At 49.8% G+C, this 26,928-nt stretch overlaps 2 protein-coding genes across 3 annotated transcripts in view; one reads left to right on the top strand and one right to left on the bottom strand.

The window, feature by feature from the left end:
- The window catches only part of PI4KA (phosphatidylinositol 4-kinase alpha), a 135,093-nt gene that overhangs the window by 14,054 nt on the left and 94,111 nt on the right, over positions 1 to 26,928 (bottom strand). Inside the window, exons 37-55 of one of the 2 annotated variants that reach the window (XR_005654002.1) lie at positions 26,085 to 26,204; positions 25,843 to 25,922; positions 25,545 to 25,738; positions 24,493 to 24,583; positions 23,960 to 24,127; positions 23,189 to 23,242; positions 19,433 to 19,553; positions 18,537 to 18,666; positions 18,069 to 18,139; positions 16,448 to 16,520; positions 16,286 to 16,356; positions 15,463 to 15,572; positions 14,898 to 15,002; positions 14,681 to 14,806; positions 14,281 to 14,401; positions 13,686 to 13,845; positions 12,846 to 12,935; positions 12,239 to 12,322; positions 10,860 to 10,981 (exon numbers count right to left, since the gene is read on the bottom strand). Coding sequence is in view for 1 of the 2 variants with exons in the window: in XM_039868416.1 (XP_039724350.1) it covers positions 10,930 to 10,981; positions 12,239 to 12,322; positions 12,846 to 12,935; positions 13,686 to 13,845; positions 14,281 to 14,401; positions 14,681 to 14,806; positions 14,898 to 15,002; positions 15,463 to 15,572; positions 16,286 to 16,356; positions 16,448 to 16,520; positions 18,069 to 18,139; positions 18,537 to 18,666; positions 19,433 to 19,553; positions 23,189 to 23,242; positions 23,960 to 24,127; positions 24,493 to 24,583; positions 25,545 to 25,738; positions 25,843 to 25,922; positions 26,085 to 26,204 (2,021 nt within the window). In the remaining variant the exon portion in view is untranslated. Of the gene's footprint in view, positions 1 to 6,795; positions 10,982 to 12,238; positions 12,323 to 12,845; positions 12,936 to 13,685; positions 13,846 to 14,280; positions 14,402 to 14,680; positions 14,807 to 14,897; positions 15,003 to 15,462; positions 15,573 to 16,285; positions 16,357 to 16,447; positions 16,521 to 18,068; positions 18,140 to 18,536; positions 18,667 to 19,432; positions 19,554 to 23,188; positions 23,243 to 23,959; positions 24,128 to 24,492; positions 24,584 to 25,544; positions 25,739 to 25,842; positions 25,923 to 26,084; positions 26,205 to 26,928 lie in introns of those variants that run through there. The other variant, XM_039868416.1, reaches the window with a different exon arrangement.
- Positions 474 to 4,625, top strand: TMEM191C (transmembrane protein 191C). Its single transcript, XM_039868419.1, has 10 exons — positions 474 to 2,092; positions 2,392 to 2,515; positions 2,748 to 2,798; positions 2,946 to 3,023; positions 3,267 to 3,323; positions 3,449 to 3,508; positions 3,668 to 3,732; positions 3,813 to 3,888; positions 4,144 to 4,175; positions 4,283 to 4,625. Exons 1-10 carry the CDS (start codon positions 1,938 to 1,940, stop codon positions 4,485 to 4,487), a joined length of 903 nt encoding a protein of 300 aa, XP_039724353.1. The 5' UTR covers positions 474 to 1,937; the 3' UTR covers positions 4,488 to 4,625.

The following is a 26,928-nucleotide window of genomic DNA, read 5'->3' as shown; positions in this document are numbered from 1 at the left end:
ACTCCATCCCACCTGGGGTTCACCTTTGAACTCTAGGCGACAGATTCCAACAAAGGAGAAACCAAGAATAAAGTTGCCCACCCCCACTGCTAGTGGCCTGGTTACTGCATGGTGTCATATTCATACAATTACCACCTAGTAACTCGTAATCCTTTGCTACAAAACAGACCTTGTGCTGCAAACAAAACAAACCACCCACAAAATTCAATGGCTTAAAACAAGAGCCATTTTATTCTTAATTCTCTTGGGTCAGCAACTTGGGCCAGGCTCCGCGGGGCTGAGCTGTGTAGTTCTGCAGATCTTGCCTGGGGTCTGCAGTCATCTCAGGGCCATCTGGGGCTGTGTGATCTGAGGTGGCTGCCAGCCCACCAGGCTTCTTCCCCATGGTTTTAAGAGGCAAGAGGGGCTGCAAGAACGCTGAGGCCCAGGCTCACACGTCATTTCTGCCTCCTTCTATTGGTCAGATCAAGACATGAGGGTGAGGCCAGATTCATGAAATGGGAAACAGGCTCTACCTCCTGATGGCGGGACTGCAGAACATTTGTGGTCGTTTTTAATCTATAAGTAACCCAAAGTGACTTCAATCTTGCTTACATTTCTCAACATTACTGAGAAGAGACTTAGTTCTTAGATATAGCAAGCAGGCTTCCTAAAACTTCACTGGCATCTATAGAGTTGTCACTTGCAGAGTCCACCCTCCCTGTGGCCCTCTGATGGCCCCAGGTACAGCATGCATGACCCTTGTCCTCATCCAAGGTTCGTGCATGGCCCCCTCACCCTCAATCCTGTTCTCCTCCTTGTCCTCACCTCCTCAATTTAACTCTATGTATTTAGTTTATGTAAATATTATGGGTACATCTCATTCTACTTCCTTTTATTTTATCATCTACATTATGTTCAGGTTTCTTCATGTTGACTTTATTTGATCCTAGATCATTTTAGTTGATCCACACTATTTTTTTTACTTCACGTTTTTACTAAGTAGCCTTCATGAGGTTAAAAAGTCTCTTTTTATCCTTCTTTGAAAAGCCCTTTTAAAATTATCAATAGAAGTTGAACTCTATGCTGTTTTCTGCATCTACTGAAAAGGACCACTAAAACATGGATGTTCTTCCTCTCTCCATGTGGTGAATGACATGGGTTCTCTGGTCTTGATCAATCCCTGGAATAAATTCTGCTTGGTTTGCATGTACCTTTTTAATGCATCTCTTTGGATTTGGTTAGCTAATTATTTAGGATTTTTGTATCCAAGTTCATAATTGAAATTGGCTAAATAAAAGCAGATTTTAAAAGGATAAGTTTACCTAGTCTCGCCAAACAATGAAATAGCTTGTCTTCTGTTTTCTTTAAAGATCTTGTCCGTATACCTTATAATCTTAGTTATTTTAGCATAAATGCTAAATCATAGTCTACTTTTTTCACTAAACATCATCATATCTTTATACATGCCACAGTAATATTCAAAGAGTATTTTAATTACAACTGTTTCCTTTTTGTGATTACTGTAACCACTTCAGTGAACCACTTAATGCGTAATAATTAAAAAATATTTTTATTCCTGGTACAAATTCCCAGGAGTGGGGTAAAAAATTATGAACATATTTAGGATCTTGATATATATATTATTGTCTTTTCCACAAGAGAGATTAATCCGTTTGCAAGTGCCATCTGTAATGTGGGGGAACAAATCTTGCCTCAAAATTTCTGCATTAGGTAACACTATTTTATTAAATTTTATAGATCTGATTGTAGCTCTTCCGTGAAGGACAATAAATAATATTTAAATGAATGAATGAGCAAATGACAAAGTGTGATCCCGCCTGATTCGCATCTGGCTCGGCTAGGGATCTTCGCTCCCGCGCCCCCTGCTGCTCATTGTGACGCGGGCCGTGTGCTGGTCCCCCAGGCAGGCAGCAGGGGCAGAGTCGGGGAGAGCCATGGCCGAGACGCAGGAGCTGCTCCTGCAGCTGCAGAAGGACAACCGCGACGGGCGTCTGCGGAAGCAGGAGCTGGAGGAGATGGTGCGCGGGCTCGAGGCTGAGAGCGAGAGCCTCACTGGGCGCCTACAGGACCTGCGCGAGCGCGAGCGCAGGTGCTCGGGGAGCTCGGCTCCACCCGCGGGGCAGGCGCGCTATGGTCGGCACTACAGGTGGCCGCACCCGGGGCTTAGCAGAATCTAGCCAATCCGTTGGTTACTCTCCCGAACCCCGGGCCCGAACCTTTGCTTTAAGCCGTGGAGAACGGGGTGATCTCAGAGGGCCCACGATGGAAAGTGTAGCGACCCGACGTGGGCTTCCTCGGCCCAGCCACAGTTGGTTCTTCCCCGGGGCGCAGGGGACCTGAGTGTCCGCCTCCTCTCGCCGTGGCACCGCCTCAGTTTCCCCTCTGTAGCCTGCAGCGGAGGCGAAGCCAGACTGCGAGGGTCCTGCGCGGGGAGGCGCGCGCGGCGGCGCGGGAGCGCGCGGAGCGGGCCCGCGGACTGCTGGAGGCTGCGGAGCAGCGCAAGCAAGACCTAGTGAGGGCATGGCCCGGGATGGGGCAGTTGCCTGCGGAGACAGTGGTGCCTCGGAGAGGGCGCGGCCCTGGATGGCGGGGGGTGCGTTGGAGAGGGCGGTGTCCTGGATGGGGCGGTGCCTGCGGTAAGGGTGTCGCCATTGACGGGGCAGGGCACGCGGGGTGGGGTGGGCAGTGCTGGCAGTGAGGACAGTACTTCGGTGAGGCCCAGGACGCCCCCCCATCCTCCGCAGGAGCAACACAACCGACAGCTGCAGGAGCAGTGGGAAGAGCTATCAAGTCAGGTACAGTCAGCAGATGTCCCGTTTCTTGCTTCCCCTAGGAAGTCCCGCTTTAGTCTCTGCCCCGGTTCCGCCCGGTTCCTGCCTCCCAATATACACCCCGCCCCTAGAATCTCCGCAAACTCCATCCTCACAAAGCTCCACCCTCAGCTCTTCTACTACGGAGGAGAACAATTAAGTCAGCAGCGTGCGGAGCAGCAACTCGGGGCCCAACTGATGGCGTTGCAGGTGCTTGGGTGGGGCCCTGAGGGTAGGAGCGGCAGCATGGGCGGGGCCATAACCACCTGGGAGTGGGGCGGCTCCCTGCGGGGCCCCTAGGGCCGGGGGCGGGCACAACCGGGACTTGGGCGAGGCCCTGACAACCTGGGAACCGCGGTGACAAGCGGGGTCCTGAGGGCCAAGGCAGCCAACCTGAGGCGCAGCAGGATGGAGGGTGTGCCAGGCTCCTGACATTCTTTGGCTCTTCTGAAGAAACAACTGGAGTTGCTGGAGGCCAAGCACGCCATACAGGCGGAGGGCTTGCGGAAGGTGAGGGCGGAGCCGGCGTCTGAGGGGGAGGGTCGGCTTCGGGTGTGGGTTGAGGCTGGGCAGGTGCTGGAAGGTGGAAAGAGGGTGTGTCTTTCCGAGTCTAATCGAGGCTTCCCGCGCCCCAGGGCGCACAACGGACGGAGGAGGCCTGGGCCAGCTTCCAAGAGCAGAGCGGAGTCCTGCAGGTGCTGCCCCACTCCGCTTCGAGAACCGCTCACCTCCAACTCCACTACGACCTCCACTCCCCCTACCCCAGAGCGGCAACGGCCTGTCCCCCATCCCACCCCGACCTCCCCCTCCCCAAGCCTTCCCTAGTCTTGAGACCCCACTCCGACCCCTTCCAGGAGCTGCAGGGTAAGGTGATGGAAGCGGCGGCTGCGCTGGACGCCTTGCGGGGCGGTCTGGACCTGTAAGGGATTTAGTTCTGTTGGGTATGGCGGGGCGACTGTGGCTGGGACAGATCGTCCAATTCGACGCCTGTTCCCGCAGCTGCGACTCTCAGCCTCCTCGCCGGGTGCAGGACTACGCGGGCTCCCTCATGGAGGAGGTGGCCAAGGCCGACTGTGTGAGCACGCGCCGGGCCGGGGAGGGCTGGAGTCGGTACCCGCCCCCACGGGAATACCGTACACTCACGCGGGCCCGTTTCCCCACGGGGGCCCGTCAGATCCGCCCCGACGGCCCCCGCCCCCTCTCGCACACTCACTGGACTCGCCCCCCACGAGAGACACCCTCAATTCCCGGGGGACTGATTACCGGCCCCTTCGTGAGACCCCGCGCCGCGCGCTTGCGGTGGAGCTGGACGCCCCTTCTCTCCCCGCAGCAGAAGCGGCTGTTCCGTGGCGCAGGCATCAGGTGAGCTAGAGGGCGGGCAGCTGGCGCGCGGGGCTGGGGTCCGCCCCCCTGCACGTGTCCTGCGGACCACCGCGGGTCTGTCCTTCAGTGCATCCACCGGTCCGCAGGCTGTGGGTGCTGAGCGCGCTGCAGACGCTGTTTCTTCTCCCGCTCGGCTTCCTGGTGCTGCCGCTGCTCTACCTAGCGGTGGTCAACCCCAACGCCCTCCGCCGCGGGCTCTGGCGCCTCCGCTCCGACAGCGCCTTCCGCCGCCTGCGCTACACGCTGTCCCCGCTGCTCGAGCTGCGTGTGCGCGGGCTGCTGCCCGCCTAGGACTCATCACGTCGGCCGAGGCCGCAGCCACCTCTGTCTCCCGTGTGGTTTCTGGGCGCCTGGGGGAGGCCGGCAGGAGACACCGGGGCGGGGGACGGAGGGTCATGTGTCCCTCGGGGCCCAGCGACCGGCCCTGGCATCGTGGCCTCCGGCTTGAGCCGGGCGCGCCCTCTTCCGGCGCCCACGTTTGGGCTGGCTCGCACCAAGGGGCTCCTCGGCGGCCCCTGCTGCTGCTGCACAGGAGGCAACTCCGAAGGTGGGCAGTGCCCGCTTCCTAAACTTGCCTTTTTTCCTGCTAGTGATCTTGGGGCGGTGGGGGGCGGGGGCAGCTAGCTGGCCGGTCAGATCTCTGTCCTTCGGCTCTGCTGCACGGTGTTTATTCAGATCCCCGTAGCTCCCCTTCGCTGGTTTTCTCGGGGTGGGTTCTCCGTGAGGGAGGGATGCGGGCCGTCCACACCGTGGTCCGCTTCGCTGCCGGTGCAGCACCGTATGATCCGTGTTCACGACTACAGTCTAGGGAATCTTTACTTATGTGAAGTGTTCTGCTTAGTAGAAATGATGAACCTTGGTTTTATTTTGTCTGATACAAATGCTGCTCTACTTTTATTGCTTACGTTTTTTTTGATAGTGAAATTGTTTTTATGTATCTCCTTGTGCACACACACAATGGACTTTAAAAAATCGTTTTATTGACATACTCTTTAGTCTTTTTTGGGTTAAATTTATTTATAGAATGCGGCATAACGGCGTACCAAATTTTATCAAATTTAAGAATTGTGGAATGTATTATAAAAAAAATAATAAATCTTGCCTGGAAGTCATAAAGATATTCTCATACTCTAAATATTTTTAAGTGGTGTAAATATTTTGTTTGTCCATTCATTGTAACACTTTGTTGGTAAGCATTTTATCTATTCACCCATTGATGGACATTTGGGTTGTTTCCATCTTTAGTTTTGTGTGTACAGATTGTGTGAGTTCCCTTTTTCACTTCTTTTGGGTGTATACCCAGAAGTAGACTCACTGGGTCATTGGTAATTGTGTTAATTTATTTTAGAAATTGCTGTACCATGTTCCACAGCAGCTGCACCATTTTACATTTCCATCAGTAGAGCACAAGGATTCCCATTTCTCCACATCCTCCCCAACACTTGTTTTGATAACAGCCATCCTAATGGGTGTGATTTTTTTACTTTCAATTTTTAGGCAGTGCACTCTCCCATTTTTATAATTTATAATTACAAAGTCAAATCCATAAAATGGCATCTTAGGGAAGTCTAGCTCGTATCCCTGTGCCCTCCACCTATTGCCCCCACACTAGAAACATTTTTTTAATGGATTCCTTTTTTCCCTTAAATAAGTGAACTATAAAGTCACATCCCCTCCCCTTACTTACGTGAACAGTGTACCACATGGACTTCTCTACCCTCCCTTCAGCACCTTGCTCAGAAGAGCAGCATGGAAACATGGGTGTGCCATTTATTCAACCTTAGTGATGTGGGCGGGTGGATTCCCATGCTTTGCTGTTACAAATAGTACCTGAACGAGCGAGGAGCCTTCTGCAAATATCTTTTTGTATTTTGCCAAAGCAGCTTTGAGATTGATTCCTGAAAGTAGGATTGTGGGCCAGAAGGTGACCACATTCATGATATTGCTAGATTGCACAGAGCCCATCGCTGGGTCTGAGGGCCCTTTCCCCACAGCCTTGCCCCATGATGCATATTGTCACATTGGAATTTTTGTCAGTCTGGTGAGAAATGGTGCTTCAGTATAGCTTTAATTTACATTTCTCTTATGATCAAGGTTGAGATTATTTTTTTATATTTAAAGGCTGAATTTTTTTCTGTAAACTGTTCATATCATTTGCTTGTCTTAAAAATGTAGGATAAGGTTTTCTCAATTTTTTAAAGCTCTTACACTAGGCATTTTAACTTTGTGATCTTTTAAAAATATTTTCCCAATTTTTTTCACTTTGTTTATGGTATTCTTTTGCTAGCCATATATTGTTTTGGTAACTAATTCACTTTCCCTTGATTCTGGATTTTGGTAATTTTCTTCACTTCTGGGTTATTAGGGAAACTCACCTGTGTCTTCTACCAACCACTGAATCGTTTCTTAGTTCACATTTCAATCTCTGGTCCGCTTGGGACTCACTAGGGTTTATGATGTGAAGATCTTTTGCATTTCCACATGAATTTTAGACTCGAATTGTCAATTTCCATAAAATAGTCTGGGATTTTTACTGTGATTACACTGAATTGAGATCAATTTGCCAAGAATTACGTCTTCCAATACACCAAACATGATGTTACTCTCCATTTTTTATTTCCCTCAGCAACGTTTTGAATTTTTAGTGTAGAGATCTTGTACATTTTTACATGTTTGGGGATGCTATTATGAACGGTATAGATTTTTAAAATTCCATTTTCCAACTGTTCATTGCTAGCATATAGAAATACAACTGACTTTTGTATGATGACCTTGTGTACCTTTTGTACTGCAGTATTGCTGAAATTCCTTATTTGTTTTTTGTACTTTATTTTTACATTCCTCAGCATTCTATAGACAATTTTATTGTCTGTGAAGCAGGGCAGTTTCTTCTCTTCCTGTCCAATCTCTCTACTGCCTTTATCCCCAATGTTGATTAGAAGTGATAACACCTTTGTCTTGCTCCTGATCTTGGGGAGAATGCCTTTAGTATTTCATCGTCAAGATGTTAGCTCTGAGTTTTCTTAGATGATCTTTATCAGATTGAGGAAAGTTCCTATTTCTATTTTGCTATTTTTATGAATGGGCGTTGAATTTTGTCTGCCTATTGAAATGATCATATGGTGTTCCTTCTTTAGTCTGTTCATGTGAATTACACTAATTGCTTCTTGAACATTAATCCAACCTTGCATTACTGGGATAAGGCCCATTTGGTCACGACGGTCCTTTTAATACATCATGTTCAATTTGCTAATATTTTGTTAGATTTTTGCATCTATATCGAGAAGGACATTGCTCTATAATTTTCTTGTAATGTTCTCATCTTATTTTAATGTCAGGGCCTTGCTGCCCTCCTTAAAAATGAATTGGAAAGCATTCTATTTTAAGAAAGAGCAACATTGCATTATTTCTTAAGATGTTTTGACCTACCTTGTTGGCTTTATGTTGAAAAAAATGACACCTTAATAATTTTTTCTTTAACACAGAAGTGTATGAACTAGATTACAAATATCTCTCCAGGTCTGTGGCATGCCTTTAATACAATCCAAATTAATTTTTGCCCTTTATTAGTGTTTTGGTTAAGAAACCTTTGTGTGTCCTGAGGTCAGCAAGACATTCTCTTCTGTATTCTAAAAGCCTTTAAAGTTTAACATAGAGCTCTACAGGCCACCTGGAAGTGATTTTTATGTCAGATGAGAAAAGCAGTCAACATTTTTCTATATTGATATCTAGTTGACACACCATTATTCAAAAGCCTGTCTTCCCCCTCCTACCCTGCATGTCTGTTTGTGGGAAGTTCCTGGGCTTTATCTCCCCCATTGTTTATATACCTTTGCTAGCACCAGCAAGCCATATCGTCTTAACTACTGTAGCTTCCAGATAGGTCTTAATATCTAGGTTTGTTGATCTTCAATACCAGAAAGGTTTTATTTTGACTCTGCATTTCCACGTAAATTTCAGACTTGCCAATTTCCACTACACAACTTTCTGGAATTTTGATTGGCATATGCAGTGAAACCACAGATCAGTTTGAGAACAAACATCTGTATAATGTTGAGTCTTCCAGTCCAAGAATGTTACTCCGTTTAGATCTTTCAACATTTGTAGTTTTTAATATTTATGAATCTTTCTTTAGTTTTTCTTGGTATTTGATGTTTTGATATACAGTTGTAAATGGTAGTACTAATTTGAATTTTTATTTTCAGACATGCACAGGACTTTACATAGTGACCTGTATCCTATCACCCTGGTTATACATCCCATTTATAGATTTGGGAGTTTTATGTACAAAAATGCCATTTTCTGAGTTTTCTTTCTTTCTAGAACCTTAAACTTTCTTTTTATGCCCTGACTGAACTGGCTAGAGCTGAAGAGAAATAAAGCAGACTCATATACAGCTCATTCTTATCTAGGAGGCGCAGCTTTCAATATTTCACCTGTAAGCATGATGGGTTTTTTACAGAAAGTTCCTGGTCTTTTGGGCCTGGCTTTATTTCCAGTACGCCCTATCTTGAGTGCTGACCGAGCTCCCCTAATAAACTCCTCAAAGGTCTTTTGTTTCCCATATCATCAAAATAGCAACTTGATTATTCTCAAGATTTTCTATTTCAGTCTCTAGAGACCTTATTTTCTTGTCAGCTCATGGATTTAGATTTTCTCCCCAGTATTGTAAATAGTTTCTAATTTTTCAAGATATATTAATTTGCCATATTGCTGGAATCTTGTACGTAACATCTGACTTTTTTTTAAAGCTAATTTGACAAGCTCTTATTAACTATTATTGTTTGAATGCATTTCTACCATTTTATAAAATGTGCTTATCCTGCTTTTTCTGTGCTCTTCCTCCCCTCTTCGTATCTTCTGTTGGATCTTTCTCAAAGTTACACCCTATATGACGGTATCCTATTTACTTGGCTCATCTCTACCATCCTCCCCAAACACTACCTTAAAGCATTTTAACTCTGATATTTCCTAAGATCTTACATGTATTGTCTAGTATTTTAGTTTCCACTCTTTTAATTTCTAAATATTTAGGGTTCTTGTTATTGATACCTAACTTAATTCCATGTAATCAGAGGACATTCTCTGAATCATTCATACAGCCTGTGATGGTGAAGAGATGGTGCGTTGTTGCTGCTGATGTATAGTAAATTTTATAAATGCCCATCAGGTGAAGATGGATAATACAGTTGTTCAGGTCTCCTGTGTTTACTTTTTTGCCAGTTGTTCTAATCAATTGTGGAGTTATTTCTCCCTTGAATTCTATCAAATATTGCTTCGTGAACATTCAACTCACATGATTATGGATGATAAATCTTTTTTCCTCTATTTAACTTCACCTTAGGTCTTTATATTTTAAGTGCAATCATTTCATGTTTTTATCTATGTTTCTAATCCTTGCCTTTTAATTGGAGTGGTTAGTCCATCGATATAATTATTGATGTAGTTGGATTGAAGTCTACGATTGCATGATTTCTGTCCTATCTGTCATTTTTTCTTCTTTCTTTCCTTTTCTGACTTTTTTGATTAATGTAACATTTTTAAGAGTTCCTTTTAACTTACATATTAGCTTATTTATGTTTATTTATACTGCTCAGGACTCAAGTGTGCTCCCTGAAGCTTAGTATTTGTGTTTTTTTACCAACTATGGAATCCCATTAGAAGTTGATATGGGCTTCTCATTCAACTTTTCTTTTAAAATTGTTTCTCATTGATTTTTTTTCTTCACCTGTATCTGCCGTTTAACTTATTTCTAGATTTTTTTTTTTTAGGTTTGGGTCTTTACTTCCTATCTGCTTAAAATAATTCGAGGGTTGTAGTGGGTGGGAATAGACAGCTGCTGCTGGGGGCTAGTGGCACAAAGATTTCGGAGTCTCAGAACAGAGAACTTAAACATGAATGAGAGGGAAACAAGAAAAGACTGGAGCAGAAGCAGGACACAGAGATGTGGACAGGACAGCCAGATGGCCTCCACAGGAGCCCTCTGTGGAGACAGCTTTGGAGTGGAAAAGAGCAGTTAGGGAGGGAGATTGCAATGTTATTTTTGGTACATTTGCATTGTGGTGAGTCGTCTTTGTGAAGCTCATAATCAGGGTGCCCGGCCCTGACCCCTTCGGCACATGCAATGCCTGACGTCCCCCTGCGTGGTGGCCAGTCCTAGCTTAGGGGGTCCCTGGAAGGCCTGTGAGCACAGGCTCCGCAGCTGGCTGGCCCTTATCCACCTTTTGTCTCAGGACTCTGGAGAGGAAACACTGCCCTGCTCTCTTCCCAGCACATCTAGGAATCACCCCTCAGCTGAATGTGCACTTAGGACTTGACAATAAACCTGATATTCAAGTTCGACACAACACTTTTGTTGATTATTTTCTCCATGTTGGTTAAACCTTAAGTTGAACATAATTTTTTTTTTATACACTAGAAAATACTTCATGTACCTATGAAATAAGATAGGTAGGGAATGTGTTCAGTGCAAATTATTCACACCCAAGCAGAGAGAGTGCCATCAGATGATTGTCGTTTCAGTCTCACATGCCACATGTGGGCCACACCTAAAGAAGGAGTGGGGGGCCAGGCTCTGCAGGGGTGCACTTTTTTTGTCCTGTATGTCCTATGAAAATAACTCCATTGCATGAAAATGGCCGTGAACAGTTCACACCCTTTGACCTTGCACAGCTCCATGATTGTGGACAGCTTGGGTAGGGGAGCCACGACAGCTGATGCTCTGACACCACCCTCAGTAAGGAATGTCATTCTGATAGTACTGGATCATGTCGTAGGTCCGGCTCCTGGAAGGCCGAGAGTGAAGGGAGGTTGTAAGGAGCCTGTGCCATTCTAGGGCCCCTTGCCCCTCTGAGCCCCCCACACATCTCCTTCACCCTGGCAGCTGCACTTGGGAGTCCACACTGCTTCCCTCCCTGGAAGTGTGAATGCAAACTGGCAGACCCTCTGGCCTCCCCACAAGCCCCTCCTCTGCCTGGAACATTCCTTTCCCGACCAGTGACCATGGCCATGCGAGTCCCATTCTGCCCCATCTCCTGCTCGGCCTCCTCTGAGGCCACCTCACACTCAGTGGGCCCGGAATGTAGACTCGAGTGGACGGCCGTTCCTCAGCCAAATACCTGCCCTTGGTCCTGGGGCCCAGGCACTGGGGACCCAGGAGTCCATGTGTAGGAGCTGCCCTGTGGCAGACGCCACTCCAGCCCCTTGGCCTGGTGTGTGGTACCCAAAGGAGTGAGGCCATGCTCAGCGTCCTTTCTTATTTTACCAACAAAACAAATAATCAGAAGAGATATTCCTCATACTGCCTTTCAAACCCCTCTTGCTGACTCAGAGATGTCACGTTTCCCACACCAAGCTACCTCACAGCCCAGCCTGTCCCCACCCAGTCTTTTCCTGTTCTTGTTAGGGCCCTAACCAGGAACAGTTCTGGTCTTCCTCTCAGACTCCGGCAGTCTCTGCACTTCTCGGGCGCCTCAACCAACCCCATGTGTGTAGGAAGCTCTTGTGTGGGTGGCTCGCCTCACCCACCTGCTGGAATCACGTCCACCCTGTTGTTCAGCCCAGACACCTCAACGCCATCTGCCATCCATCTCTGATTATCACACCCTCTTGGAGCCCATCAGGGAAGCCTGGGGCTCCACCTTCAGAACCCAAGCCCACCTCGTCACGCAGCTCTGCCATCGCTCACAGCAATGGCTGACTGGCTAGTCACCACCTTGTCACTCCTGCCACTGCTCCTTAACTGGCCCTTCTGGGCCGCACATACCTCCCTGGAGGCCTTTTGCACCTATGGCTCCCTTACCCTAACAGACTTGGCACCGGGGTGGGGGCACAGCTTTCAGCCTCCAGGCCTCTGCCAGGTGTTTCCCTCTACGCCAGCACCCCATCACCCTGAGAAAGCTCCCTTCAGGGTGTGTGGGACTGAATCTCCTGAGCCATCAGCTTCCTTGTCACCTGGCCCAGGCATGGCCCCACATAGGTGCCCAGACTGTACCGGTGTGTGGTGGGTGAGGCAGAAGGGAGGGCAGGTGGGGATGACTCACCTGTTGCTGAGGAAGCAGCTCTGAATGACCTTCATGATAAAATTTGCAGCCTCTCGCTCGGTCATGTTGGGGCTGAACCTGTTCCTGGGGAAGAGTTCACATCAGGGCCACTGTCGTCAGAGTCGCTCCCACCAGACTGACCTCCCCAAGGGACATGTTCCTGCCCTTGCCAACAGGCATTTGTGAGAATCTGTTCAGCTGAGGGTCAGGCCCAGGAATGTTCCCTCATGGGGACAGTGTTGTGAAAGTGAGGCCTCACTTATTGTGGAGACAGTTTCCAGCTAGCCTAGAGGGCTCTGTTCCCTTCCCCAGCACCTCTCGGGCTAAGGAGCCCCATGGCTGGAGGAGGATTAGCAAGGGGGCTAAGTCACTATGGCTCTGGGGCTCAGGGATAGCACTGCATCCCTGAGAAAAGAATCTGGGCATGTCCTCAGCTATGACTGGCAGAAGCACAGTCTGGTGATACGCCTCACCCAGGAAATCTGTCTGCTCTGGGGTTCCAAGGAGAGTACTCAGCCTCATTAAGATTCAGTTACCCCCACCCAATAGGCTCCCATCTCCATGGACGACTGCCCCCCAATGGCCTGTATGTTTGCCTAAGACCTACTTCAAGAGCTTGATTGTCTGGCCACGGAAGCAGGGCAGACCCGTGTCCAACATGAGGGTGACCAGAGAGACGACCGCATCCATGTAGGGCCTGGGGAGACACAGGGAAGGAGGTGGGCAGAGCCCGGCGAGCGGGGTGGCCCCGCCTACAGTCCTGCAGCCCGGCTGCTGCTGACAGCTGCTCACATGCTGGCTCCCCCCACCTCCCTGCGGCCTTTCACATCTCCCAGGGAGGCACTGCAGCCCACAGGCTGGGGCTGCTCACACTCCCCCGAAGGGCCTGAGCAGTCCCGCTTTGCTCCCACCCGAGGCCTCTGGCCATGGTTTCTCTGCCCAGCTGAAGAAGTGCGGGCTGCAGCACAAAGATGTCTCGACCTTCCTTTCGTTGTGGGGCGGTGGGCACTGAGCAGGCGTGATGTAGGCTCTGACAGACTCCGGGTTGGAGTCTAAGTGTCACACACTGCTTTGTGGCCTTGGCCACATGACACTCTAAAACCAGGACAGTGAATCTCTGGTGTGCAGTCTGGGGATAGCAGGTGCTCAGGCTTGGGTGAAAAGGGTGAATGGGGTGCTTAAAAGGGACCCAGAGGCACTGGCAAGTGAAGCCAAGCCCAGGAGGTTGCAGAATGTGGCTGGACAGAAGGTACTGGCGCAGGTGGGAAAAGAGAGGCAATGGAAGGCAAGGCCTGGGCATACCTGGGCCCAGGCGGCTCCAGCACCTCCCTTGCTCTTTCTGAACCTCAGTCCCTGTATCCATAAAGGGGCCTGTGAAGGCCCCATGGGACCTCTGAGGGGCTGGCCTTGCTAGATGAGTGGCACTGAGAATTGGTGCCCGGCTTACCGCACAGCCAGGTAGCCACGGACACACATCTCCATGAACCACTTGAAGGGCGTGGCCTCCATCTTGCCCCCCATGATCATCACCATCTCATCTGTCAGCTTTATGTCTGGTTCCCAGCCAAGGTTGCCACCCGGTGAGCTTTCGAACATGAAGCCAAAATCTGCAAAACCCCCAAAAGTCATTTGTGATGGGATTAGATGCCAGGGCAGTGATGTGGGCATGCTTCGACCAGGGTGTGGAGCCACTAGCTCCCCCACCCCAGGAGCTGGCCATAGGCTGTGTTTTCTTAGGGACAGCAGGGGAGGAGCAGACAGAAGAGAGGAGAGGAAACGGAGCCAGGGAACCAGGTAGGAGCAGAGAGAGGCTGGTGCTAAGGCGATTCCAGTTTCCAAACCCAGAGCTCCCTGTGTCCCATGGCCCCGGCTACTACTCCCACCCCCAGCACCCTCCCAGCAGCCAACAGCTAGGCCTCAAAACTGGACTTGAATCCTGACTCTGACACTTCCTGGCTGGGGACCCTACTACGCCTGCTCCTGTGTGGGGTTCCCCAGGCTCCAGGTAAGAAGGGAAAGAGGAGGGCGCTGGGCTGGCTGACCGATGTGGATGATGTGGCCCTTCTTGTCCAGCATGATGTTGCCATTGTGCCTGTCCTTGATCTGCAGCAGGAACAGCAGGAGGCTGTAGGCGGCCATGCTGCGGATGAAGTTGTAGCGCGCCTGTGCAGAGAGAGCCAGTGCTTATGACGGCCCTGGGGCTGCGCCTGTGGGTGCTCCCCTGGCTCTATGCCTGGGACTCCTGTGAAGGGGTGGCAGCCCCTTCCCCCCACACCCATGAATTCTCTTGGGACATCTATCTTGAGGTTTCTTTAAATACCAAGGAAGGTTACGGGGTGCCTTGGTTTTACTCCTCAAATGTAGGAAATCAGGAAGCAGGGTGCAGGGGGGAAAGACGGAGAGCACAAACAAGTCCAGCCTAGGGCCCGCTCTGCTGGTCACCTGCTGGAAGGCCAGGGTGGACTCATCTCCATACTGTCGTGTGAAGTAGTCGTACATGCCGAAGTCTGTCTGGCGGCCCAGCTGGTCCCGAGAGGTGCAGTCAGGGATGCACTCAATCACCCCGCACTAAGAGGAAGTCCAAGTGCAAGGCCTGTGGGCTGACTGCTCTCGGCCAAGGCCTGAGGGGCAGCCACCTGGGGTCCTGTGGGGAACTTACCCCGGGGGCAGTGGCCACCACACGGTAGGGGAAGACAAAGAGGTCCAGGCCGACCAGCTGGAAGATGTTTTTGAAGAGGTCAATGATCTGCAGGGCCAGCATGTCCTGAGAACCGAGAAGATGAGGGGTGAGTGGCCGGCTTCCTCCTGCTCACATGACCCCCAGGGGCCCTGCCCAGCAGGGGACGGAGGGAGAAGGGAGGGAGGCCTAGGCAAGCAAAAGCCTGAAGGGCCTGGACTGACACTGCCCACTGGGCTAAGCCCAGACACTTGGGACCACCAGGTACTGGAGTGAGCATAAAACCATTTAATTTTAGCCTGCCCGGTGCAGGGTTCGAGTAAGGGGCACCCACTCCACGGCAGCTCTTTCTGTGTGACTAGCGGGAGCAAAGCCCTGGAGAGACTTCTGGGTTTGGCAGAAAGCCCTGACTTACTCTGTGGACCTGAACCCCATGGCAGAAGCAAAGCTTTGTATTTCTGTGTGTGAGGTTCGGCAGCGAGGCTCGCCCAGAGCCTTGGAGAGGCAGGCCCACCGCCACCAGCCCAACCCCAACCTGGTCCCCTACCTGTCGGCAGTCATCTCCCACTTTGAAGATGGCCGCCTGCCAGGAAATCTTCTGGTCATCAGCCTCCTGTGTGCCGCACTGGTCCTCGGAATCCGAGTGGCACCGCAGACCTGTGTGTGGTGGGTGGAGGCTGCCTGTCAGCCTGAGGGCAGTGAGAGGCCCTCTGAGGGTGCTGAGGAGACCCGGCCTGGAAGGAGCCCAAGGAAACTTGGGGATTGTTCTTGGGAAACTCTGAAGCCACTGAGGGCCCAGAAATTGTCTAGGATCAGTGGGTAGAGTCATAAAGTCTTAGGGCTTTTCCTAAGAATATTTAGACTTAAATGGAACTGAAGCCAGGTCCCCTTTTCATTGGAAGTGAGGACCCAGGTGTGCCTGGGGTCACCAATGGGCACTGTAAGCTGGGGGCAGAAAGTGTGTCTATCTGCACCCTGAGGTTCTTTCCCTAGAGCCCTTGCAGGGAGCACGACCCTGGTGACACCCTGATGTCACACGTCTGGCCTCTAGAATTATGAGAATAAATTTCTGTTATTGAAGCCACCTAGTCTGTCACTTCCATGGCAGCTTGAGCAAATGAGTACACCCCACAAAGCCCTGGCCACTCTGTCTCGAGAAGATGCCTCCTGGACTGACTTGGTGGCCAAACTTCACTGGTCTGTCACTGCACATGAGCTCTGTGCTGTCCCCAAATGAGGTGTCACACCGAGAGTGGATGGATGGCCATCAACCCTCATGGGGAGCTGGTAACAAACTAAATATGCCAAGAGAAACTGGATTTAGGAAGGAGAGACACTTGGAGAAACTACATCGAGAATTCTCCACTGACCTTCTTTCTCAAGTTCACTAACACCACATCGTTTCACCTTAAATTTAGCCAGATACGGAGCTTTTGCAGCACTGAAAAACAACAACAGAAAGAAAGTAGCACAAGTGATATGGCGAACAGGAAGCCCACACAGGAGTAGCCAAGGGAAGGGCAGCCTCTTACCTCTGCATGGGCGTCCCCGATTTGTAGTCAATGTCCAGCACAATGGCCTCTGGATTGCTGGGCAGGTAGCAGCCTATGCAGGGACAGAAGGCAAGTCACAAGGGGCCCAAGGATGACAATGGTGAGAACAGCTACCTTCAGTATCTAATTCCCCTTATAGAGTCCACCCTGTGGACAGGATGACGTATGAGGGCCTTCTAGGTCCTCATCTGTGGTACTGATGACTTCTTATTTCACAGCTAAGAAGTCTTTCTTTCTTGATTCTGTGATCTCTCCCTGGATCCTTCCTGATGTCTACTGAAGGGGCTACCACCTCCCAGGAGACGCTTCTCTAAGACGACGCACTGAACCCTCGGCTTACAGGCCCATCATGCTGCTCCTGGGGCCCCCATGGCCGCCCAGTGCCAGAGCAGAGCCACCCACTCTCACGGGACCCATGCAGGAGCTTCCTACCCTGCTCTGCTCACCCAAACACCCTCTGCTCTTGGACTCAGCCCCCTGACTGGAGCTCCCCACTTTCAGCACATGTATCAAGTAGGAGGACAAGAGAAAGCCCATTCTTGGCCAAGGAACTGGCAGTTGCTCTGGCGGAGTGGACTCCCTGAGCCCCTGGGAGGTGGGAGAGCTCCAGGATGTGGGCTTCAAGGTGTAGCCCTGAAACAGGAAGGACTGAGTCTCTTGAGGGGCAAAGTGAGGCCTTGCTGTAGGCTGCAAACTGGCTGTCCTACCGGGGGAAGAAGATGGGGCAAGGCAGGACCACATGGTCCTCTCCCCTCCCTCTCACCCTCCTTTACCCCCCAGCTCCAGCCTCTCTCACAGATGCAATCTCTAATCCTCTGCCCTACAGCCCTAGCTGGCTCCCCAGTGCCGCCAGGACAGGCCCTAGCAACATGGTCTGCAGGGAGCTGGGGGCTTGCTGATAAGGGAAATGAAGGTTCCGTGTGGATGTCAAGCCTTCTCTGAGAAACTGAGCTGGCAGGGTAGGAAGCTCAACAAAACAAGTCAAGGAAAAGTCTGAACTGAGGCCCACGCTGGCAACCTTGCTAAGACCAGCTGGTGTGAACATTTGCACAGGACAACAAAGATTTTGAAAAAACAAGTTTATACCAATGTTTAAAAATGGAGAGCTGTGCAGTGAAACCTGGATTGCCACCCTGACTTGAAAAAGTACACACTGGGCTCAAATTCCTGCATGGTTAACAGCTGCAGGCACCAGGGAGCAGCTGCCCACCCAGGGGACACAGACACCCTTGTCCAACAGGTCCCAAGCACACCTGTGATGCCTCCAGTCTCATCTCATGCCCACTGTCTGTGTGACCTATGTTGCTCCTGTTACACTGGAGTTCAGAAACCTTCTACAAAAACAGCTGCTAAAGACAGTGTCTCCGTCTTTAGAAAACAGTAGGCAGCAAGGAAGATAAAGAGTGCCCACTGAGAAGCAGCTCCCAGCTCACCAGTGGCAGATTCTGGGGAGGGGCGCACTGGGCACCTAGGACCTAAGTGCAAGTCGAACCAGCCCCACTGCTGGTCTTCACGCCCACCCCACACTCTCCAGCCCCTGCACTCTGCCTGCCTGAAGGAAGAGGTCCCTCTCCTTAGTCTCCAGAGGCCACCTACTCACCAGGCTGCACTTTCACTTCAGACAGAGCTGACAGACAAGCCTTCTTTCTCTCGTCTCCTTTAGGGTAGGGTCTGAGAAACAAGACAGAAATGCTCTATCTCTTGTAGAAAGTGGCCTTTGAGACTTCTGGGAGACAGCCCAGGGCCCCCTCCTGTCTGAGTCTCTCTCTTCCTTGCTAGGCCCAATTCCTCCAGGAGCACAGCAATTCCTGCCCAAACTCCTCCTCAAGAGGCAAATCAGTGAAACGACAGGAGCTGCAAAGGAGTCTGGTTTTCCTATCACCACTACGAGGCTCCTTCGGAACTTGGAGACAGCAAACTGTAGGACAATATCCAGAATAAAACTAGGATGTTTTCTGACGGTTGTATGGCCAACCTCCTTTCAAGAGAGCAGAATCCCACCCTGGCTGTTCCATTAGCACTTCTCGGGCAATTCCCACGAGTTGGGACCAGAGGGAGTGCTGCTTACTTGATGATGGCTGACACGTTGGTGATCTTGTTAAAGAAATCAAATTCCCGCTGGTAGAAGTCCTTGGCTGGGCCCGACAGGGAGCCTGTGATCTCCTCCACTAACTGCTCCAGGAGATCACCGATGTCGGCTGAAAGGGAAACCGAGAGGGTGAGCCTTTGGCTGAGCCACAGAAAGGCCCTGGAGGAACTCTGCATGTTTGCCTGTCACAGAGTCTGGGTATTCACCGGCACTTAGGCCAGTCCTCAGAGATGGTCTGCTTACCCCTGGGGACCCCGGGACCCTCTCAGTAGACCCCATATTTAAAGTCACACCACGAAGTTTGCCTTCCTCAGTGCTGACACTTGTGAGGCTATGAACATGCAGTGGGGCTGAGGACACTAGTGGTCACAGAAGCCTCATGGCTCTGCTGACTAATGTTAGTTAATACTGCCTGCTAAAGTCCACGCAAACCAAAGCTCTTAGAGGGTCCCAGTGGTTTTTAAGGGCATGAGGATGATTAAGACATCTCTGTTTGAGAAGCACTGTCCCGGGTGGCCACCTTGTCCCAACACGGGGTCACTGGGTCAGGCACAGGGACAACTGCTTGGGAGTTCAGCCAGAGAAGGAGGGTTCCGTATGTGCCTGGGGAGTTGCAGGACAGGATCCACAGGGCAGGGGGCGGCAGGGTGGACAGAGGATGGGCTAGCGAAAGCTTGGGGAAGGGGGTGTCCTGCTCCTGCTGTATGTTAAAGGTGAGGTGTTCCTGCCAAAGGATGGGAGGCAGAAGGAACTACAGGCTGGGGCAGATGGGTCATGGAGGGCCCTGTAGGATGAGGAAGGCTCAGCCTCTGGGCAGCCACGGAAAGTGTTGAAGATGTGGGGTGAGCCTTGAGGGAAGATGACAAAATACTCACAGTCTTTCTGGTGCCCCTCTTCATCTAGATAGATGTTTGTTTTCATATTCCAGATAAACTGGTGTGCCAGAAGCTGGGATTTGGCTGCAGCCCACAGAATATACTCTCGCACATAGCCCATCTGAAGAAGAGCAAGGTCACCATCAGCCCAGGCTGGGAGCCTCTCTCCCCGAAGACGGACTCTCTCTAACCCAAAGCATGTGCTGACTCCCAAAGCTTGCAGACCTGGCAAGAAGTGAGGCTGAGTGGTTTCCGGCCACATGAACAAACTCTTCTGTGTCTGTGGTGAGTCCAGCTTAGGGGCCAGGCCTAATTTTGGGGGTGGTAGGGTCTGCCATACAGGGATGAGTCAGCTTTGTCTCCTCTGTTGCTTCTCCTGGATTCAAAGAACCAGGACTCTCACCAATTTCTGCTGTTGCCAAGTACGAAGAATAAGTAGGATGGGAACTAAAACTCGTCTGTAAGCTGGCTGTTAAGAACAATGGTCCACAGTGATGTATGGGTTCCAGAAAACTATCTAATGCACAGATACTTCATGAGTTGATATATCACAGCCACCATCCTAAGGGACCTCTCTTCCCTCTTAGTCATTTCCTGCCACTCATAACACCAGTTTTAATTACTGTGTCCTAGATTAAAAAGGCAGCCTCTTCCTCGATGTGACAGTTTGTGGCCCCTCATCTGATAAAATCTTCCTTGGATTTAGGTGGGTGGGCTTACCCAACAGGTCAAATTTCAAATAACTCATCACTTTGGGTTTCCCAATTCTAACCCAGCAAAAGGATCTAAAGATAAACTATGAATATTCAATTTGTAGTGTATATAAATATGTTTGCAGAGTTTTCGGGTTCGTGAAATGCCCGAGAGCAGCACGCCTGGAGAACATGGAGGCGCCACATCCCTTTCCACAAACCCCTTGTCCTATGTATCTCGTCCATCTGGCTGTCCCTGAGTTATATCCTTTTATCATAAACCGGAAATATAATTAATTTTGTCAAGACCATGAAAAGGGACGCATAAAGTAACAAACCAACTCTTGTTACGAGAATGGAAGCTGCGGCAGGACAGAATGAACAAGGAGGAACTGTCATCAGACACTTAGTACCACAGAGGCTTCCAGCTTTGAAAAAGATTTCAGCAATTTATTCCTGTGTAATTTTTAATCCTATAATATATGCCTTGCTAGCCAATTTGGTTGAAATACATATATAATTACGCGTAGAATGACATAGTTCCAAAGTCAAAATATACTAAGCGCGGTCACTTCCATCCTGTTTGCTCCCTCTCTGGCCATTTTTATTAGTTTTGGTTTATTATTCTTTTTAAAAAAGTATAAGTAAATACATATACACATTTGTATCCCCTCAAGCTTAGACTTAAAAAGAAAACCCCTAAAAATGGAAAACAAGAAAGAAACTAATGATGCTACTAGCTGAGTCCTGAGTTGGTATAATCGCCCAGAGAAAAATCACTTCATGTGACTTTAAAATAGAGTCATCTGACTGTATGTCCCTAATGGAAAATTTACTAAGGACAAAAAGGCAAAAAATCTGACCCCATTTTCGATAATCATCGTGAGTTATAATATTGGTATTGTTATTTTGAAACTATTAAACATATGTAGAATAAAGCAAAAAGGTAGTATGTTGATGTTTAAGAACCAAATTGTTTAGTGTTAAAAGGTTCTAATATAAAGTCAAATAAAGTAAAAAACTGTAATCCTACATGTGAATTAGAAATAGTATAATCTCATGATGTACTTTTTTTTTTTCCCGAAAAAAGCTCTATCTACGGGAAAGGCCTAGAAACAACACAACCCGATCGCCATAAGCGGGCTTAGCATTCAGAGTACAGTGTCGTGATACCATTTCTCATAGAGTGAACCAGATTTCCTCACAAAATTGGGGATTCCACGTCTGAGGCAGGAAAAGAACAAGAAGAGCTTAGAATATTTTGTTATTCTAGAAAGCAAGGAGGTTTTCAAAGACTAAATAAAGGTCAATCAGGAGTTCTCAGTAGTCAGAAAGATGGGCCTCAAAAATAACTGAGGTGGACTGGTGTACATCAAACATGTCAAAACCCATGAATTTAAGATATTTGGGAGGAAAAAAAGAAAAACTCACTGGTCATCTTTAAATAATGCTAATGAACTAACTTATTATTTTAAGAACTAGGAAAAACAGGAACACAGAAAAAAATCAGAAATTTTTTGAAAAGCAACTTATGTAAATTAATAGCCAATAAAACAAACCAAAGTCCCCTGCATCTCCACGTGCTAGCTGCCTCACGCTAACCGCAACCTACTTGGTCCTGTTCCTGTTGAGCATGCTAGGCAGAGACTGAGCACACCACCTGCCTGGGGCGCAGTGTTCTCTGGTGGCCGCCACCATGCGCTCATGTAGAAACTCTTGGTGCCCACTCTTACCCGCTCCTCTGGATTAGGCCTTTCTGCTAGGCCCATATGGAGGCGAACAAACCAGAAGGGAGAGAAGGGGAAGGGAGAAGCTACCTGGAGGAGAGGTGCGTCATAACAGTACACAGTGCTGGGACTAACGAAAAGGCCCCTGCTTGGCAAATGTCCTACACGGTATTGGAATCACTTGCTCAGAGTTAGAAGGCTTCTGGCAGCTAGTTAGCTAGGGCAAGACCCGGTCTACCAAGAGAGGTTGGCTGTGATAGAAGCACTTTGGTCTATGGACTGAGATGGAGCATCCTGCTAATCTGTGGGGAAGAAGCCCACTCTGGGACACCCAGCCACAGCACTCATAGCTGCTATGGAGACTAGAGTACTGGGAGGCAGCCTAGAGGTAAGCTGGTGCCACAGGGCTCGGCCAGGACGAAGTAGGGAAACAAGACTGGCACATGACAGTGGGGAACAAGATCAGCAGGTCGGGGAAGAGGCATATGCTGCTGCTGCACTCAGACACAGGCATGGCAGGTGGCGCTGCCCCGAGGCATGGGCAATGTGGGCTCTGGGTTGTGGCCACCCCCATGGGTGTTTTCTGTGCTAGCCCTGTGCTAGGCGTCTTATGTACACGTATGCTCATTAACGTGGGCCCTCATCCAATCTGACTGGTGTCCTTAAGAAAAGAGACACATAGAGGGATGACCATACGAAGACACAAGGAGAAGATGGCTTTCCACAGACCAAGGAGAGAGGCTTCAGAAGAAATAACCCTACCAACACCTCAGTCTCAGACATCCAGCCTCCAGAACTGTGAGAAAACACATTTTTGGTGTTTAAAACTCCCCCTTTCCCCAGGCCATATTACTTTGCTATGGCAGCCCAATTAGCAAACTAATACATTCGTCATCTCACCTACTCCTTCTCAATACTTCCCACTGAAGAGACGAAGGAGCCGGGTTCAGGATCCCCATCCAATGAGTAGGGAACCCAGGCCAGGCTACCCAACCTGAGCAAGTGGCTGGGAATGCCTGTAGAACCTGCTCACTCTGCAGAGCGAGACTGGGCCTCAGGATGAGCTGGGTGACTGGGGGCGTCCTGGCAATGGACACTAATGACAACTATAGCCAGGGGTATGTGTGAGAGGAGCTTGGGGACCGTGGTCACAGGTCAGTGGCCCTGCTGCTGAGGCCCAGCATAGCCTGCGATCTCCTGGACTGGAGACATGCCTGTTCACCAGGCTAGGCGTTGAGGGCAGGGCAGTGTGTCCTCATCATCAAGAGCCCCCTCCCTAGAGCCCAGCGTAGCTCTCAGAGTGAAGAGAACAACAGCACATGTAGGTACAGCCTTACCTTGTCATACCTGAGGGCCTGCACGATCTGGGGGATGTAGAACAGGATGGCATCCTGCAAAGGAGGAGAAGTGACCATGATCCTAGGGGAGAGGGGACAATTCCCTACCTCTAGGAAAGGTGAACAACTCAACATGGATGGATGCCCCAGGTTCCCGTCCTCTGTCCCCCACCCCCAACCTGGGACTGGCCCTGCTGTCACTCAGACTACAGGACACTATCCTCGTTGGAGACCACAGCAGGACTGAGAATACTGGAAAGCCAAGAGGACAGAAAGGATAAAGGCCAATGGCTCAAAACACATGATTGGTGAGAAAAGCAAAGGGAACAAGAGAGAGAAGGGTCCACCAGTGTTCACTGCTGGGGGCCTGCTTGGGGACAAAGGCTGAGACCTGTGTGCTGTGTGAGCAGACCTGTGTGCTGGGGCTGCAGTAATTCAGACTCCGGAACATTCTACTGTCACTATGCCTGTCATGTGGGGTTGCTGGGCAATGAGCCTACACAGCCACAACTGGAACCAAACTTAAGTAAACTTCCTTTTTTAACTCAATTAAAGTTACAAAGAAATATAACTAGGAAACACATCTGAATAGAACTAAATCTATCTTCTATGACTAGGTGAACAGAAATAGGGAGTAAAGACATGTGCTAAGATGGATCAATGTTTAATCAGGCGTACATCCAGGTTTGAGATAAAGCCTGTCTTTCATCTCTCCACCTAAACACTGCCAGGTAGTCCCACTGAGGCCACTTTTAGCAGGATGGGGCTCACCGGTGGGAAGGACCGCAGGACTTTCACCCCATACTGTGCCGTGAGAGGATGCGGCGGGTACATGCTGGAGAAGTAGGAGAGGCCGGTGGGTGGGTCTGCAGGCGCCCAGCACAGCACGTGGCTGAGCTCTGGCGCATCAGCATCGATGGTGTGCCAGGTGACTAGGAACTGGGAAGGAAGCAGGGAGACGGTCTGGCTCCGGCAGTCCCTGAGCCCCTCTCGGAATACCCGGCTCCATCCCACTTCATAAGGACAGTCTAGAAAAGTGATGACTTAAAGCCTTTAAAGCAATATGGGAAAAGGCTTCTGATAGTTATGTATAACAGCGCAACTTCAAATAGGGTGAAGCACATTCAGTATTTTTCTACTGTAAACAACAAATGCTTCACGTGAGGAGAGGAAAACCAGAGATTGAAAAATCATTATACCACTCAGGTCATCAGGTTTTTGTCACATATGTCACATTTCTAGTTTCCAGGCATTTCAGGCATTTTGGGCATGTTGATCCCAGGACTCGGCACGCACTACGCTACCTTGATAGCTTCAGGGATGTCACTAACGGCTCCTGGGTCCAACCGAACCAGACGGGTCACTTCATTGCCAATGGCTTCTGTGTTCTTAAACCTACAGACACAGAGGGTATGGGTGGGGTGGCCTCACTGGCGGAGGGAGAGGCGGAGGGAGCCCTGCACTGGAGGAATACAGCTCAATGCCAAGCGTTATCTAAACACAGTATACATTGTCGACGCACTGGTAACTCCGAATACACTTATTTGCAATAAACAGCATTATGACCAGCTATAACAAAATGCCAGAACTGTTTTGACCAGTAATTATCCTACCTCACCACTCAAAGAATGCCTCCCTTTACAGTCCTTGCCTTCAGAACACCCCTTTGCCCTGGCCCCTAAAGTGGTACATCTAGGGAGTGGCAGCCCGTGGGTGAGAAGGCACTTTAGCAGGTAGGAGGGTGGTGTGTTTTCAGGCTAACGCAAGGTAGACTTTCCATAAACACTCTTAGGCTGTGGTTGGTCCTGATCCAGAGGACTGAATGAATTAGAGCCAGAAGGAGGAGGCTGTCAGTAGGTAAGTGTGCGCTCTTGGGGAAGAAAGGTCATCCCTGCACGCATTCACATGGGGTGGGACTGCACACAGGGCCTTAGAAGTCCCTCTCAGCTACCACTGATCTAGGAGTTCTATCCCTGTCAGACTTTCATAGGAGAGTTCACAGTACATTCAGTGGCTGGCTGCCTCCTCCGAGTAGCCTGCCACTGAAAGATGACATCCTGGAACAAACCCAAACCCTCCCCAGGCCACCTCCATGGAGTGGCAGCCTCTATGTACTTCTTTCTTCCTTGAATAAAACCAGGGCCCTGAATGTGCCAATGTGGCCTCCTTGGGCTCCAGGGGTTGGGGCACCCTGTAGGCGTCTGTGCGGGGTGAATGTACAGGGCGGAGGACCAGCCTGCTAAGATCACTTCCCTGACTGTCCTTGGCAGTGACACACTGCACTCCTCCCTGCTCAGGCCCCCTTACACTGGACCTCTGGCAAGGCCCTTGTCAGGCAGGTGTGACCTGGACTCACCTGGCTGGCAGCTGCACGGCCAGGTAAGGAGAGATGCTCCAGGCGAGGTTCACGTTATCTTTCCACTGCTTCTCACTCAAACTAAAGTACTTGGACCGCCAGTTGGCCACGCTGTTCTCCCCAGCCTGGTCCAGCTCCAGCTCTGGGGCCGACAGCGGGTTGTACCAGGTGATGAGACGCTCAATCTCAGTGGCCTGGTGAGATGAGACAGATGATGGAAACTTCTGCCCCCATATGCTGCTCTGCTCCCTTCCCTGCCCCTCCTGGGGCTTTGGGTGTGTGGTGGGCGGTGCCTTACCAGCAGAGACAGGAGCAGTGTTCTGCGCTTCATGTAGTACTTGTGCAGCTGGGAGCCCCGGTTGGTTTTCTTGGACATGCCTGGGAAGGAAAGAGGAGCCATACATGTGTTCTTTGGAGGTCTCTGGTCTGTCTTTCGTTTCTAGAACCCAGGGGAAGCTGTCTTTCAGTGCTCTGTCTACCATCTGAGCCGCCAGGATGTGACTTAGACCTGAGGGATCTTTCGGCACACCTTCAACTGACCTGACTTCTTGGAGATGGTCGACATGCCACTGGATAGAGGGTAGGTGTTGATCCAGCCTTGCGTGGCCTGTTGGCGAGAGCCAACCGCTATATCCAGATTGCTCCGAGTGTCTTGGTTATCTGTGGGCAAACACATTATTGCTACTAGAATGAAGTGTCTGGATTTTCACCAGAGATAAGGTAATCAGTGGAGGACCATGGAGGGGGAGACACAGTCGACGATAGCTTTGCAGAACTAACCTAGACATCCAAGAAGTTCTTTATTTCACCATTCTGGATGAAAAGCTTACTAAAATTTATTATAGTTCTCCTAGCTGTTAAAATAGAATAAAACAAATATAGTAGTGATCTTGATAAATGAAGGCAGTTATTTGATCTCCAGGATCATGTAGTCTTTTAATACAGTAATAATTTGAGGACTCGTCGGGGCAGATGATAAGGGTTGTTTGCCTTGTTCTAAGTGGAGCCAGGAAGCTGACTTAGGAAATTACTGTGCCTGCAATTTCATTTTTCTTTTCTTTTCCTGGCAGTCAGGTTGTCAGGTGCAGGTCTGAGAGCAGAAATCTCATCTCTAATTTGCGGTGTGGGATCAGCTCTGAGCTTAGAGAAACAAGAACGTGGTTTCCTTTTGGAAGTTTGCTACTTGATTACACTTCAGCATCTTTTCTTTACTGGCTAGATTCTATTTGTCCTTAGAAACTCAGCTCATATATCACCTCTTCTAGAAAACTATCCCCAGCTCCCCAACTCCAGGGGGCCAAGTGCCTATCCTTGAGGGGTGGTGCATCCATGATCCCTTCCTGTCGAACCACCTGTCTACTTGATTGTCTCTAATCAGAAATGC

The sequence above is a fragment of the Pteropus medius genome, unplaced genomic scaffold (assembly GCF_902729225.1).
Source record: "Pteropus medius unplaced genomic scaffold, Ma_sr-lr_union100, whole genome shotgun sequence".
Lineage (NCBI taxonomy): Eukaryota > Metazoa > Chordata > Mammalia > Chiroptera > Pteropodidae > Pteropus > Pteropus medius.
Note: the sequence above shows the minus strand (reverse complement) of the source record. Positions and strands in the feature narration are given on the sequence as shown.

Bases quoted from the DNA above. Each gene is read 5' to 3' on its own strand.
- TMEM191C (XM_039868419.1), top strand. From the start codon at position 1,938: ATGGCCGAGACGCAGGAGCTGCTCCTGCAGCTGCAGAAGGACAACCGC. The intron at 3,509-3,667 runs GTGCTGCCCCAC...GACCCCTTCCAG, and splicing joins AGCAGAGCGGAGTCCTGCAG to GAGCTGCAGGGTAAGGTGAT. The intron at 4,176-4,282 runs GTGAGCTAGAGG...ACCGGTCCGCAG, and splicing joins TTCCGTGGCGCAGGCATCAG to GCTGTGGGTGCTGAGCGCGC.